At 40.8% G+C, this 16,171-nt stretch overlaps 1 protein-coding gene across 2 annotated transcripts in view; it reads right to left on the bottom strand.

Annotated features, from left to right (window-relative positions):
• IGF1 (insulin like growth factor 1) overlaps positions 1-15,759 on the bottom strand; it is an 80,712-nt gene extending 64,953 nt beyond the window's left edge. For both annotated transcript variants that reach the window (XM_055575269.1, XM_055575265.1), the window contains exons 1-2: positions 15,533-15,759; positions 10,873-11,032 (exon numbers count right to left, since the gene is read on the bottom strand). In XM_055575269.1, the coding sequence (XP_055431244.1) occupies positions 10,873-11,032; positions 15,533-15,595 (223 nt within the window). In that variant the 5' untranslated portion in view covers positions 15,596-15,759. The remainder of the gene's footprint in view (positions 1-10,872; positions 11,033-15,532) is intronic.
• Positions 15,760-16,171: the final 412 nt, after the last annotated feature.

Genomic DNA, 16,171 nt, shown 5'->3' with positions numbered 1-16,171 from the left:
TTTGAAAGAACTCAAAAGAAAGGATAATTCATGGCAGCAGTAACCAGTATTTGACTGTGGGTTTCTATTTTATCAAATGTTGTGTCTCTAGGAGTGGCTATATGTAAAGCCTCCGGGCTAGAACAACCGCATGTTCACAGGTCCATATGGTGATCAGACTCAGAAGTTTTAATTCACCAAAGCCATGCTCAAACAAAAAATTCAATTCTTCTAAGTCAGACTGTGATAAGGAAGCAGTTGAGGTGGACAAAGATACTGCGAGTACAAAGATATTTTTCTGATTACTGAGTATATTCCCTTTGCTGAGCATTGCTTCTTTGAGGATAAGCAAAAATCACCAGTAGCTGACTTGGGAGAATGGAAATCTTTTTGCTTACGTGTGGTACCTCAGTGACTACCTAACCACTATCTGGAAACTAACTCTTTGAGCAAGCTCAGTGTGGTAAAGTGATAGGTCCCGGTTTTTTTTTTTTTTTTTTTTTTTAATACTTTCTCCAATAAGGATATAAACAGTAATACTGAGTAAGCATTCTGAAGATCCATTAATAGACTTTTGGGTGGTCTAAATTCAAAGTGATAGGTGAACAGAAGATACCAGCATGCTTTTATTTTTAATTAATTAGGTTGAGAAGATACACTACCAAATTAACTTTTCTACACTGTAATTATTGCAGAACCATTGAACTAATGGTTCAAAGTCACTAAAGGCTAAAGTCAAACCACTATTCAATTCAGTCCACTAATAGTGACATATTTGGATTCTTTTTCAGTTTCCAAAGCCCCTCTATAGTTGAGCCCTAAAAGAACTCTGTGGTATAGTATTTTTATTCTTATTTTAAAAGTGAGGAATATAAGACCTAAGGAAATTAAGTGGCTTCTCCAAGAGCATACAGCTGTTAAGTAAGGGGGCTGGGTGAGCCCCAAATGTGGAACCTCTGATTTCCAAAGTAATACTTTATTGATCTGTTTCTGCTTTCTGGTGGGTCTGTTTATAGATAATAAAATGACTATAATGATACTCAAATAGGAAAGATACAAGCAGGGAAAAGGAACCAGGCTTTTAAACTCTGAATTGAAAGCCTATGACCAAGAAGGGAACAGCCACAAATACTGAAGTCAAAGAAAAACCACTTATTTTTTTCATTTACTCCAAGTTGTCATACTCAAACTTCTAAGCACACAATGTTTCTCATTTCTGCCTTCCCATACTGCTGTTACTAAAATAAACGAGTTCCATAGCTATCAGACGAAAAGGAGGGCTTGCAAACACCTTTTTTTTTTTTTTTTTATTGGTAGCCTATAGGAAGAGAGCTTTATTTTCAGAAAGAAGCTTTCAAAACTCCAGTAATTCTTCTTGTTGCTTTACTCTGGGCAATGAACCACAGACCCCATTAGCCAGTGACTGATAATTAGTTTGTGTGTCTCTTGCACTCATGGCTTTCCCATCTCTCTGGCTGCTTTTCTTCTGGAGCCAGCTCTAGTTCAGTAGTCCTCAACAAGGTGTAATTTTGCACCACCCGCCTCCCCAGGGGATTTTGGCAACACCTGGGCAGATTTTTGATTATCACAATTTGGAGGATGGGACTTCTGGCATCTAGAAAGTAGAAGTCAATCAAATATGGTGCTAAACATTTTACAATGCACAGGACAGTCCCTCTCCACCAGCAAAAAATTATCTGGCCTAAAATGTCAATAGTGCTGAGGTTGAGAAATCCTGTTGCCCATGGCACTGCTGGGGGAGGTGAGTAGGGAGCGGGAGAATAAAGTAGAATGTTAAGACATGCCACTTGGTCTTACAAAAGGGCTGGGGCTGGAGGCAGGAAGGAAGGAGGAGTGAGGAGGCTGAAATGTATATAGTGTCCCAAGTCAGCTGAATCCAGAATTCCCACCCTTTGTGCTCCTTTCCCTAGTTTCACAGATTATCAGGAGTAGGTTGCATGTAGGTTGGCTCAGCACAGACTTTCTTCATCACTTGCCTCTGATGAAAGACCCATTTCATCAGGGTAAATGGCATAGAGGTAGGACCATCTTCTCAGAAACACTCTCAGAATTGACTCTATGACTAACCCATTCTGAAAGCTTAAAAGACCCTTCCAACAGCCTTTCTAGTACATCAGCTAGACCACAGGTGTAAGAAGAAAAATCTGAAGAGATTCATAGAGTATTTGCTTGGAAATGTGAAAAAAAAAAATCAGGTGTAAATTTCTTTTGGCTTAGGGCTGTCAGAGAAATCTCCAGAAAAGAAGCTGATCCAATGACTCGTCAGGCTGTTTCAGATTTTCCAGGAGCACAGCTTTGCTAAGTCATTCCAAAGCAGTTCTACCCAAGTTGACATTGGAGAGAGTGACCAAAGAGTCAGAATAATATAATATATAATAATACTCTAAATCATGACCTGAAGTGGATTTGGAATGCCCTAGGCACATTGAAAGGCCAAGTGCATGGTATGGGAAAAAGGCAGGGGATACCTTTGGTTTGTACACATTTCTACAGCAAGGGAGTAACAGTCTCTCACTCTCTGAACTCTCTAACTTCAATCTCAGGAAATTTATTGGAATGAGAGCATCACCAAGATCTATGTTCATTTGGGTGAGACTGATTGAAGACATCTCCTGGTCATTGAAATTTATCAGGTAACTTAGACATAAGCATGGTCCATCACAGATAAAGGTGGAACACAACATGAAATCAGGAAACAGAATCAAGAGTATCTCTTCCTTCTTACTTCTGCACTAATTAGCGGGGGTATGACCTTGGACTTGTCCCTTCTCTCTGAGTTTAACTTCTCGTGTTTGACTAGATTATTTTTCAAGGCCTTCCAAGCTTACAGCAATCTTCAATTTTACTTTCTGTGAACAATTTGGTAGTTTTATTACAGAGATATATACTTAATCAAGAATCAGGTTCTTGGGTATCTTCCCAGGGACTTCAGCATGCCCATTCTCTCTCTCTCTTTTTTTTTTTGGCATGGAAACCCTTATCCCTGCACAACGCCCGAGCATTTAATGCAAAAAAGATTTTCATTTAAAAGACTGTGTGGTCTCTGCTGATTGCACAAGTTCTCTTTGTGTCCATGCTGCTGCTGATCAAATATTGCAAAGCCATTAATTACCTTTGGACAAATGCAGAGGGCCATGTGCAAAAGTTCTGGCCAATTGCATAAAGTAATATGCCAGATGTAAAGTAAGTGAAGGGTTTTTCGTGGTATTTAAGGTTCAGTGAAAAAGTAAGAGGGGCAGCTATGCCAAGAATGAAAGGCCAGAGCTTGCCAAGTGCTTCTTTAAGGGGCTTTAGCCAATGTGAGACTAAACAATGCATTAAATAAGCATACAACTTACTGCACTTAAAGAATCACACGTCAAATAACAGCTCTTTGCTATGTTTTAAACAAGATCTCACATATAGATAAAGACAAGTGAAATGTTCTGTTGTCATCTCCTTAGTCTAACAGCTAATAAGGCCTGGGGACTTGAACTTTCCAGGCAACCAAAAGTAATTCTTTGTGATGTAAGAGCTTGCTGATGTTCCATGTGGAGAGGTGTAGGATGGAGCTTTGCCAGGGCAGCAGCTCGGTACAGGAATGATTTTTTGCCACCATGGTTGTCAAAGACTCTGGCTGCATAAAAGGGCAAAGGTTTCGTAGCCCATTATGAAGAACAATGAGCAATCTCCTTGGGAAAAATTGCCTGCCTGTTTGCAGAGTGTCTGATTCTTTGGTGTAGGCTCTGAAATCAGAAGAAGTCAGCTAGAGGCTTGAGGTTGGCTCTTTACAGAGGCTTTGAGAAATACTGGCATGGTCCATGATGTCTGGACTAAGTATACAGAGACCCAGCTGTTTGGAAAACACCAACACTCTTCTGGATCCAAAATGGAGCTATGAGCCTACCAGCCAGGAACTTGTGAGACCTTCCAATACTGATGGTCTTCAAGCAACTGGTTGAGAGGCACCTGCACTGGTGCAAGCCTCCCATCCAAACCTTCCGCAGCTCCTTTCATGGTCAAGTTGGGGAAGACACTTCTGCCTGGCTCACTCTCAGGCTTATGTTGCCTTATGACCACTTCTCCTTTACCACCTCTCCTATCAAATCCAGAGAGAGATGCCTGGTCCAACAAACAGTTCTTCTTCAGTAGGTCTTTGAGGAAAAACAGCAGAACTCATACCACGAGGAAAGAAGCACTGGAGGTTTGGTGGCCAAGAAAGAAGAAAAGTTGAAGTTGGCCAGAAGAAGGAGTCCCCCGGATCATAAGGCATATCCATGTGCTCAATGGGGAGCTGCAGTGTGCCATCTGAGTGGAGTCCAGTCTGTGAAGGCAAGGGGCTCAAATGGCAGCAGCCTCTAATCAAAGAAACTTCTCTTGTGCAGCCTGAAGAAATTCTATAAGTATTTCCTAAGTTTTTCTAGAAGGTGAACTGTAGGGTCATTCCATGGATGTCTCCTTTAAGTCTCCTTTCAAAGAAGTTCAAAATCAACTGCGCCCCCAGGGGTTTCTGTTCCTGCTCTCCCAGAAGATGCCAAGGCTTTTTGGAAGCATATCTCTACACTGCAACACTTTGGACCTTTAAACAATGTGAATGGGCAGATGTACGTGCTTCTTGGACACAGGAGACCTTGACTTTGGTTCTGGATCCACCCAGTAAGGTAAACCACAAACTCTCTATGTCTCACATTTCTCACTTGTCCAGTGAAGCAATGATTTTTACCTTCTAAGACTGGGGTAAAGACAAAGTGAGAGAGCTGCTACAATTGGATTTTGAAAAAATGCAAATACTAGTCAAGCATAAGACATCCTTCGTGCTACTGATACTACTGTAAGTGTTACTATTAACAACAGGTTTTATCAGCTGCCCCTATAGAGAGAAATAGGTTTCTCTGGTGGCTCAGATGGTAAAGAATCTGCCTGCAATGCAGGAGACCCGGGTTTGATCCCTGGGTTGGGAAGATCCCCTGGAGGAGGAAATGACAATGCATCCCAGTATTCTTGTCTGGAGAATCCCATGGACAGAGGAGTCTGGCAGGCTACAGTCTATAGGATTTCACAGAGTTGGACATGACTGAAGCAACTTAGCACACATCAAGGGAAATGAGTGTGTAATGAACTGGGCTGCCCAGACATTTGCAGTAGACTCTGTGACTGATCCCAGAAGAGAATAAATAAGTATAATTGCTAATGTGTTTATGATGCTTACCATGTGCCAGGCAGTATTCTAATTTAATATGTTCTAATAGATTAACCAGTTCTGTGAGGTAGTCCTTGTTTTGGAGATGAGGAAATTGAAGAACAAAGAGGTTAAGTGACTTGCTCGATGCCACCCACCAAGTAAGTTACAGAGCTAGAATTCACATCCTGGATTCTTGACAGTAGAGACCACACTTGGCCTTGACTCCTTCCCTCTCTTGCTTCTTGTAACTGTTCATCAGGGAGAAGATGGTCTTGAGGTGCTTGACCATATCAGAAAAATGCAAATTATTGCATTTGCAATATTGCAATATTTTCTAAATTTGCACAGAAATCATCACTTTCTTAGAAGTCCCTTGGTTGCCCAGACTAGTCCTCTTGGGCATATTTAAAGAGTAGTAGCCACTAGTGAAGGTCAATATGAAAACTCACTGTTTCTCTTTAAGAATATTTGTGGCCTGTCAGCTTAGTGGTGCTAATGAGACCAGTGAAAGTGAAAGTGAAGTCGCTCAGTCGTGTCCGACTCTTTGTGACCCGGTGGACTGTAGCCCACCAAGCTCCTCCGTCCATGGGATTCTCCAGGCAAGAATACTGGAGTGGGTTGCCATTTCCTTCTCCAGGGGATCTTCCCGTTCGGACCCGGGGATCAAACCCAGGTCTCCCGCATTGCAGGCAAACGCTTTAACCTCTGCGCCACCAGGGAAGCCCAGGGCCAAGGTCAAATCCCACATGTTCCAATTAGCTTCAAAGAGAAAGTCACAGCCAGTGACTGTACCTCTAACTTTGACCAGCTGTCACACAAGTGCATAGCTGGAGGTCTAAGGGGTGCCAAACCAAGGAATGCAAATGGTGTAGCTCAAATCCAGCCCAATTCAAAGCTAATGCTAATGCCCCACTCAATGCTAGTGGTGGCTGGGTGTGTCTTTGGGTGTTCCCAGTGCTGTCCTCTCTTCTTTAATTGGATAGGCAGTCTTAAAAGCCCAGGAAAAGGCTTTTAGTCAAGGTTTAGAAGACTATAGATTCAATCTGCACCTCTAATTTATAAAGAGCAGTTAAAAACTGACCTACTTAACTGTCCTTACTTTCAGGAGACTGAAAAAATGTGAAGATGAGAACTGTCAGTTAGTCCTTCCTAGCAAAGAAAAATGGCAATCTGTTTTCACGAGGTGTGTGCTTCTTTGGCCAGATAACTTGCATGTATTTGGTCATGTCTGAGCTTCTATTCCATCCCTGAGGGGTTGGAACTCAGCTTAAAACAAAATAAAACAAAGGCACTGGCCTCTCTTGCTTTAAGTAGGTGGGGTCCCCTATCTGGAGATGAACAGAAACTATATGAAGAAGATAAAGGAGTCTAAAATGTTCTTTGGTCACTATTTGAATCCAAGATTCTCCTTTCTTGAATAGTACCAAATCCTTGTTAATTACAACCTAGACTATGAGTCTGTTAAAAGTTAGAAGAGGTCATTTACTTGAACAAAATCCCCTTGTTTTATAGACAAGGACATTTTGGCCCAGGAAGTTTAAATGCCTGCCAAAGTCATACAGCTAATGAATGACAGGTCTGGGAGCAGTTTTCTGAGCACTATATTTCAAATGAAAGAAGCTTGAGTTAATAATAATAACCTCAATCTAGGAAGGTTGCTGCAATCAATAACAATGAAACTCATTGCAAAGTTTTACTTAAACTCTTTATAAAACAGTATGGTTTAACACATGAAGAATGCCACTCATTTATTCAGACCTGTTCTTAAAAAGTATGCATTGGAAGTATATTTTACAAAAGCTATAAATCTGGACTAACCAAAAGGGTATCCAACTTTCCTTTCTAATTGATTTACTTCTCCTTTTTCCCAGACCGCAGAGATAAAGCATATACAGTTTATTTAAGGGACTGTTTATAGACTCTTAAAACTAAAAAGGACCCCAGAAACTCGCTTTCTTTTAGTTGCTCTTAATTGAAACCATTCAAGGTGGTTGGTTGTCTGTCAATTTTTAAAGTATCTTCAAGGAGAGAAATTCCACAAGCCTCTAAAGCATATGTTAAAATGGTTAATCACCATGACTGTCAAAAATAGTATCTATGGCAAGCTGAACTTTTCCTGTTTTACTTGAAGCTCTTTTCCTCTTGCTCTGGTCCATGCATAGCAAGGTTGTGACAAACTGCTCTCTATGAGCCTCTTCCATCAATCTGGAAAGATAATAGCTAGCTCTTTCCCAATGTGCCAACTCCATTAGGCCACCATTTTTCTCCCAAGACTATGAAAGTACAAGACTGGTTGACATGCTCTCTTACTATGATATATAGGGAAGAATCAGTACTTAGCTCTTCTTTGCAATTTTCATTGCATGTAATGTCTGGTGAAGCTGTGTTAATTATAGAGGAACTTTTGCACTTATGCTGGGAAGATGTTTACAAAACAGATAACGGAGAAGGTGGCATGCTCTGTGCTCTAGTGGAGCTTAGGCTTGTAGAGAAATAGGAACTCATTTAGAACATTGGGTTGATTGATACAAAATAAGTGTTACCCCCCCAAAAAAAGTTATTCAGGACAGTTCTGTCTCTTAATAGGGTTAAAAATTCCCCTTGTTAAATATTCTGGCCCAGTAAAAAAGATAGTTTTGGAGGTAACATTTTTTTAGATGTTTGCATTTCAAACTAAGATCAGAAACCCCCTTCCACAGTTAGAAAAAATCCATACATTCAAAATGGATTTGAAGCAGCTTAAAATGAAGCACGCAGCCACAACAAAACTTTGAAAGGGGTAAAAACAATAATAAGAGTCAATTGACAGGGGGTAGAGGTAGGGAAGACTGCTTTCCTCTAAAAAGTATTTCAAAGGCTGTAAATGCTTAGAGCTGACTTCTTCACACACAGTAAATCTCAAGGGACAAAAAGGAAACTCAATAAAATTTGTTGACAACAGTTAATGCTTTTAAGAATAATTGGCTCAGACATGAAACAGACCATCAATGTAGCTTAGGGAGGATCTAAATGTCTCGTCTAAGTCATTGTTGGTATACATTGTATTCAGTTGAAAAGAGAGAAAGTTTTATCGAATAGCTGGGTAAATATGAGGCAGGAAGAATTGTCCAAAGTACCTGACAAACTTAATTCTTGATGATTCTAAAGACTAAGATCCCTAACAAGTCATGCCATTACATTCAATGGGATTCAATTCAATTCAGTCCTGCCAGTTCAACAGTCAAACTTGAGCCGCAGCTATATCAGCCAGGCATTGAGCTAGATACTGGAATTCAAAGGTAAACAATCTGGCCTTTGGTATCAAGAAGCCCATTGAGAGGGTAGATCTTGGTCACCTGATTTTAAAAATGGGAAAAGTATTTAGGAAAAGCATAAAGGATTGCATTTTTCTTCCATGATTATTTTCCTCTATGATACTTGATAATACTCTTTTTTTTTAACCTCCTAACTAGACTGTGAGTTCCTTGAAGGCAAAGTTAATCTCTCATTCATTTCTAGGTATCTCACTCATGCCTGTACAGTGTCTTACACATAGCAGAGGTTCCATCAGTGTTCTGAATTAAACGATTTAAAGGGGTTAACTTCTCTTGGGCAAAAAGGCTAGTCCAGTTGACTAGAAAATTAACAAGAATAAATTTGTGCATGAAAGTTTATGTCAGACAAATAATTTACATTGTCACAGAGTGCTATAAACCAGAACTTATGAAACCTAGACTCTAATAATAAAACACAATTTATAAAACCACCTTCTATCCAAAGTTATATACATTACTATACATTAAGAGTTGCCATGTAGAACCTTCCCCTTTCAAATTATTAAGATAGAATTAAAACACATTTGTAAAATCTGATCATTTGAGTAATAGAATGCCTTCCAGTGAGTTGAAATCAGTTTCCATCATAGTTGTCCAATACCCTTAATTCTTTGTGTGAACATATATAAGTATCAAAGGGCAACTTGGGATCAAATTATTTTTTTTCTTTCTCATTTTTTGTCATTTAATTGTAAACATCACAGTCATAGAAAGATCCAGTTTCCATGCACTGTGCATGGAAATCCTGGAGCATGTCACATCAAATGTGGCAATTCAACCTGGCACATAACCCAAGACACTTGGGGGCTCGGCCATCACCTAGTGAACTGGATAAAAGGAAATGGCACAAATGGATTATAAAAGCAAAAAAAAGGTCCTCTTGGGCATAATAACTGAGACCCACTTATCCATTTTTTAAAATGTGGATCAGTAGTAGCAAAGTAAAGAGTAGTGACAAGCCATCGCTGGGTGATGTCGATGTGACACATTTGCCTTCTGCCAGATATTCTGAAGGTAAAACGGGTCTGCTATTCGAAAAGCACTCACCAAATGAACTCATTCATCTGCACAGAAACAGAGAATGGGATAGAATTGCTTTATTGCCAGAAAAATAAATGAACTCACTCAAAGCGTTGGCTGGAAACAGAAAGTGGGAATTTGCCCATTCAAAGAGTAGAAAGCACGTCTCACTCTCTGTCACTAGTTGTTGAAAAGCTATTTGTCACCGAATCTACAATGAGTACAGACCATCAACATGCCTATCAACCTCTTCCTTCCCTTTCTCCCTACCCATCCCAGACTGCTACACTCACAGACCCCTCCTTCCAGTCTCTCTCTCACACACACACACACCTTCCTGGGAAGAAGAGAGAGACTGGAAGTGTGTGAGTCATCACAGGAGCTATTCAAAGCCTAGTGGGTAACTGAGGTAAGCTGTCTACACTTAAGCCACATGAACCTCTAAGAATGATTCACGGTCCTGAAGACCTGAGTGTCAGTTTCCTGAAACTCTCTAGACTTGCAAAGAATTAAACAGAACGAGCATCTGGTTTTCCATCACTCAGTGTCCCGTAACATACATGAGCCAGATGCCTCTGAGGTGTGTTCTCTAAGTGATCCATTCCCTCAGGCAGCAGGGACTCCCGTGTGTGTTTATTATTTATCCGCAAGCGTGGACTTGGCTGTCTACTTTTTATTGACTGTTGACTTTTTAATCACCTGAGACCTACTTATGGGATGAATGACCTTGCACTTGTCAGAAACCCTTTTCCAGATGGAGACATCACTGGAGAGCCCCAGAGAAGGGTGACATCAAAGGAAGGCAACAACAAAGCCTCAAGGTCAGTGTGAACGGAGGGCAAATGAACTCAGCATTTCAGTTTGCATTGAGCGAGAGCCTGTGTCTTTGCAAATGTGCCTTTCAGCAACTTTCACCTTCTGTCTGTTTGGGGTGATTTCATATCACATGGAGACATCTGGGATGTGCCCCTTTGCCAAGTCCACCTTCCTAGTTTCCTCCAAGTGACCTGGCACTTAAAACATCCCTACACATTCACATATGTTGCTACATGCACCCACAGATCTGGAAAACCAAAACCCTCAACCCCCCAGGGCCATTTTGTCCTGTCTTTTCCCCGGAAGGAATGGAATAGTGAGGGCAGAGCAGAATAGTTGCGGGAAAGCCTAGCGGGAAGTAGTTAAAAGACAAACTGCTAAAGAGGAAAATTCCATCCAAAATCTGCAAAACGTGCCACGGCCCCACTGAAACACTAGGCTCGCATTAAGGTGAGGAATCTCGGAGGCTGAGGACGGCTGCCAGCCACAGGCAGTCATTCAGTTCTTCGCACACTCCCGGCAGTTGTAAATCCACAGAGCAGCGAGAGGGAGGCTACTTACTGAAATAAAAGCCCCTGTCTCCGCACACGAACTGGAGAGCATCCACCAACTCAGCCCCGCAGAGGGTCTCAGGTCCCGCCGTGGCAGAGCTGGTGAAGGCGAGCAAGCACAGGGCCAGATAGAAGAGATGCGAGGAGGACGTGATGGGCATCTTCACCTGCTGAAAAAGCAGAAGGAGGGTCATCTTCCTCCTGGGTCCTTGTCAGGGGAGTGGGGGCAAGGCAAGGGTGCCTTTACCCCAGCTCTGCATTCCTGTTATTAATCAAAACTATGCCCTCAGGAGTGCAACAAGGTGTGTGAGTGACCTCTGAGCAGGTCTTGGCATCATGCTATCTGAGTTTAATCTTCTTGCTACTGTGAAACCTTGGGGAAGTCCTTCTTGAACCCTTTCTTTATGGGTTCCTATTACAATTCAATGAGATAAATGTCCTGAAACATTTAATGTGTGAAGGTGAAAGATGCTCTTACTGCACACCACTCAGAGATCCTGGTAAACCTTTGGAATCATCAAAGGTTAATTTGTGCTCAGTCCAGACTTGGGACCAGATATGTTTTATTAATTTAAATTCTCTCAAATTGGCCATCCACAGATGGCATGTGCATCCATTACTGACCAGAATATTAAATTAACCAGAACGTCATTCCCCAGCTACTGATTAAAGAGAATTTACTGCAGCTGAAAAAGAACTTGTGAAAATACTATATATCATTATAGCTTTTTTTTTCCACTTAAGAGAGGCAGAGATAGAATCAGAGGGAGAGAAAGAGAGACTGAGAGATTTCTTACCTGCAGAACATCAGCAGTTAACAACTACAAGTAAAAGTTAAAAACCAGGAACAGGAAACATCTGAGAATTTCAGAATGAAACTGGTGTATGGCAAGTAAACCCGACTCCTTTTGCATTCCAAAGCCCCTTGTGTCAAGCTCAATATCAGATCAACACACGTGTAGACAGTGCCTTCCATGAACAGGGAACTGGGCTCAAAACCTGCAAAAGTCTTTTTTTTTTTTTTTTTTTTTTTTTAAGTCTCAGGAATTCTGACTTCATCTGTTGGAGGGACTTAAGTGTCACTGTATCCTTTTTATAGCAGAGACCCCTGGTTGGCTTGACTTAGCCAGTGACAGACAGCCAACTGTCAGCCCTGCCAAAGGCAGGATTCCTGTGGCTCAAGTCTCCATCCTTGCTCTCAGCAGTGAAACAATGCAAAGGTGATCATCAAGTTTTTCCACATTGCTACTTGTGGCACAAAGATGTGGTTTCTTCTAGGAAGCCTCCCAAGGTGAGCAGCTCTATCCCTCTCAGATGCATTTACTTTCAGCAGCATCAGCAGAGTCAGTGACAGGATGTTACACCAGGGACCCTATCAAAAGGTCATAGAGTTAAACTGGAAACTATCATTATGAAAAGAGGCTTTTCTGAACCTCCCAGTGGTGGCAGGTCCATTCAACTCCATCACTTTCAAAGAAACAGGATCAGTCATTTATTTTCCGACCACCTTCCTTGCCCTCCCTGGACTCTTAATGGCTCTCTACATCAGTGGCAAAGTTTGCTCCATCACTGTAATTAAGATTTCCATTTTTGTGGCCAGACTTTAAGTTCAGCAAATAGGGAAAAACCTAAACCCCTGATTCTCGTTAACACAATGTAAATATTTAGTTAATGCTTGTGAAACAGTTGAAGATGAAAAGCATCCTCTATTTGCAAATCATCATAAATAATAGACATAAAATAGAAGAGGAGGTGAAAGCTTGATGGAGAATTTCTTCCATTTTCTCCATAGGACCTGTTCATGGAAACCCTCCACCCCCACATAGCCAAAGCCACAGGGACTGCTAGAAACAAGTTGTCATCCAATCCTCATCTTTCTTAGTTATAAAATAATTGGTGGGAGTTTTCCCTTTCAGTATTTCCAGTGGAAATCTCAACAAGTCCAAGCCAACTGGACTTCCTTGCCCTTTTCAAAAGAGAACACTCATAATTGATCTTACAGAACATGCCCCACGCTCTGGCAACCAGCCAGTTCTAGAACGTATGTTATTTTGCCAGTCCTATTTCTCCATTGCTCCCCTCTCTGTTGAGTTAATGGTGAAGCTTAAGGCAAAGCACCTGCAACTGTAGATGCCTTCACGTTCTTCAGTTGTTGTGAAATCTAGGGAAAAAGGAACTCAACTTAAAGCCTTAGGGAATTGAGAACTTTGTTAGATGTCAACTTTATACTTTTAATAGCTATTTCTTTTGTATAACACATTTAAACTCAGCAATACCTATCAGTCTCTAGCATTTAAGAATTTAAGATTTATTTTTTACAGATTTCCCTCTTTTGTTTCTTCCTTTTTTCTCCTTTTTGCTGAGTTATGTTCTCAGATAAATATCAGCACTTATAGTTCTAGGACAAGATAGAACCTCTAGTGCATTTTCTTTTAGTTCAGGAAACAGTCCATCACACCCACAGAGAACCAGAGAATTTATCACATTATGTTCCCCCAAAAGAAAACAATAAAGAACTTGCTTAGGAATTAAAAAGTTTGAAATGAGTGGCCCCATATGTTCATCATTTCCTTGGCCTTTTATTTTTCCAAACACAAAAGAATGAAGAGAGAGAAAGGAGAGATCTGAAAGAAAGAAATGAAAGAAAAACTAGAAAGAGGAGAGAGAGAAAAAAAATTCCAGAGCACTCTTTCTCAAAAATCATTCACAAATCCAAAATTTTAAAAACCTTTCTTTTTATCTTAAATAAATGGAATATCAATTGGTTTCAGATGTCTGAGTTATAATAAAAATGCCCAGCAAAATTTGAGGGCAATAGTCATAAGAAAATACTCACTGTAGGTGTAACCATTTTTGTTTGTTCCAGATCTTTTACAGCAGGTCAGGGTGGGTATTATGAGACTGATGTGAATAGAAAACTGAGGACTTAAAAACATGTGCTGCTTTGTGGGTGGGGTTTGTGAAAGCATCTAGTTACATTTGGACACCCAGGCAGGTATGCTATGAGCCTGGGTAAACTGCCTTTTGTCCATTCAGACAATAAACAAATTGCACGGCTGGGATTTGAGTCAATCTTTTCTTCCCAATCAAGCCACCGATTTCCATCGTGTGCCTATTGTAGCCGTCCTGGACAGGGGCCGAAACTCCAGTCCTCCCCTGTGCCCTCTTCCCTCTGACTCAAACACTTGGAAATATCTTGAGACTCACAGTACAATCAGCTTGTGAGCTCTGCCTGGCAGACACCTTTACTCATTGAATTACATTTGAAAGAACCACGTAGCTCCCTTAAACCACTTCCTGCTCCAAGTACAGGAAAAAGCAACAACTCATGGCTAGCTAGCTCTACTTCTGAAAAGTTCAGCATACACAGCATGGAAAGTTCATTTGGAGTTTTCCAAACTTGTAATTAATGCAGAGATAACACTACACAGCCCCTTTTAGGATCGTCTAAGTAGGGAGACAAAATCCCCAGCTGTCAGACCATATAGCATATGTGTATACTGACTTCATTTCTTTTAAAAGCAAGGTAGCCAGTGTGCATCTTGGCATCTCAAGGGCGGCAGGATCAGGTGCCCGACAAGGATGTATTCTTAACTCCTAAGCCACTGACTTGACTAAGAAAAGTCGTAGCGGTGGAGTACTTGAAAGCGGCAAACTAGTGCTGGACTAAGCGGTAGGGACGTATCATGAATTGAGTCCACAGGCAATTGCATCGGGGAGCCAGTGACAGCAGCTTAAAAATGCTTGCAAATTGGAAAAATACAAGTCTTGAAAGATATAATTTTGCTGAGAATGGAAACTTGAACTAGGGCCAGTTATTGGAAAGGCGAAGTCAGTGCATTGACAACACTAGCCAAATTTACCTAAAGAGACTTTACAATCCCAAATACAAAATCCGCGTTTTACAACACAAAACCCCAAGTCCAAACTTCGCCCCTGAGAGTCCTCTTCAAAAGAAAAAACTTGGAATAGCAGTTGCTAGAAAGTTTCCGCTTTCCATATACAGTGTGCATTTGTTTAAATTATCCGAATATGCAAGGTCAGCAGGAGTTCTTAAGGAGTTCTTTTTCAGAAGAGCAAATGAAACTTCACTCTAACTTTGACTCTCTGGGCATAAGTGCAGAGAGTTCCGGGACCTTAGCTCCAAAGATCATATTTAAAAGCTTTAATATCATTTAAAACGTAACTCTTTGTATGTGGCATGCCTTGTAATCAAAAGTCCTGGCAAGTTACACACACACACACACACACACACACACACACACACACACCACACACAGTCCTACATACACATGAACATGGTCTTAAAAATAAAACATCTGCACCTGCAAAAAAAATCCAAAAGTTCATATCCATGCCCTATAGCCCTTAACCATAGACAGGATTTAAAGGAATCTTCTATAATGACACCACTCAAGCCCTGAAGAAGTGGAGGATTTAGCATAAGTACCTTGCAATAGTTTTTACTCATACAGATATCTGTGCAAAGGCATTTATCTCCCGGAGCTATTTTTTCAGATCCCACAGAATTGCATATTCAGCAATTTATAAATAACTCCCAGTGCCGAAACAATGAAAATTCTAAAGTGAAGAACATTTCTAAGCAGAAGCAAACAGTACACAATTTAAAGAAAATTCCCCAATGACTTCAAAGAGTAAGAAATATTTACCTTCAAGAAATCACAAAAGCAGCACTTAAATAATTGGGTTGGAAGACTGCTGATTTTTCCCATTGCTTCTGAAGTGCAAAGTCTGGAAATGAATTGGTTAGCAGGAATAATGAGGCAAAAAGAAATCCAGGGAGATGGGAGATGTTGAGAGCAATGTCACATTTCAATTTTGAGGACTTTATTCCATTGCGCAGGCTCTATCTGCTCTGAATTTAGCAGTGACAGTGAGATTTAGCAAACAGAAGAGGGATTTAGAGAAAATCCTCACATTTATCTACAAAACACAGACACTGTAGACAGGAAACAGCTGGGGGAACGCTTGCCTTCTCTCTCTCTCCCTCTTCTGGCAAAGTTATCGAGTAAGGACTTTTTTGGGCATGGTGACAAATAACATCATACCTTTGCATTTTAAAACTAGAGCACAGAAGCATTTTTTTCCCTTAAAAGAATGTGTGTTAGTGACAAGAGGAGCAGACATTAAAATACTGATGCTGTCCTCTGATTAACTTTCTACCGGGCATGAAGACACACACATCTGCTAATACACCTTACCCGTATGAAAGGAATATTCGTGGAGGATGGGCGAGCAATTTTATATTCCAGAGCCAACACAAAATTTAAAAAACAAGAAATGAAAAA

This window comes from Bubalus kerabau, chromosome 1 (assembly GCF_029407905.1).
Source record: "Bubalus kerabau isolate K-KA32 ecotype Philippines breed swamp buffalo chromosome 1, PCC_UOA_SB_1v2, whole genome shotgun sequence".
Classification (NCBI taxonomy): Eukaryota; Metazoa; Chordata; class Mammalia; order Artiodactyla; family Bovidae; genus Bubalus; species Bubalus kerabau.
Note: the sequence above shows the minus strand (reverse complement) of the source record. Positions and strands in the feature narration are given on the sequence as shown.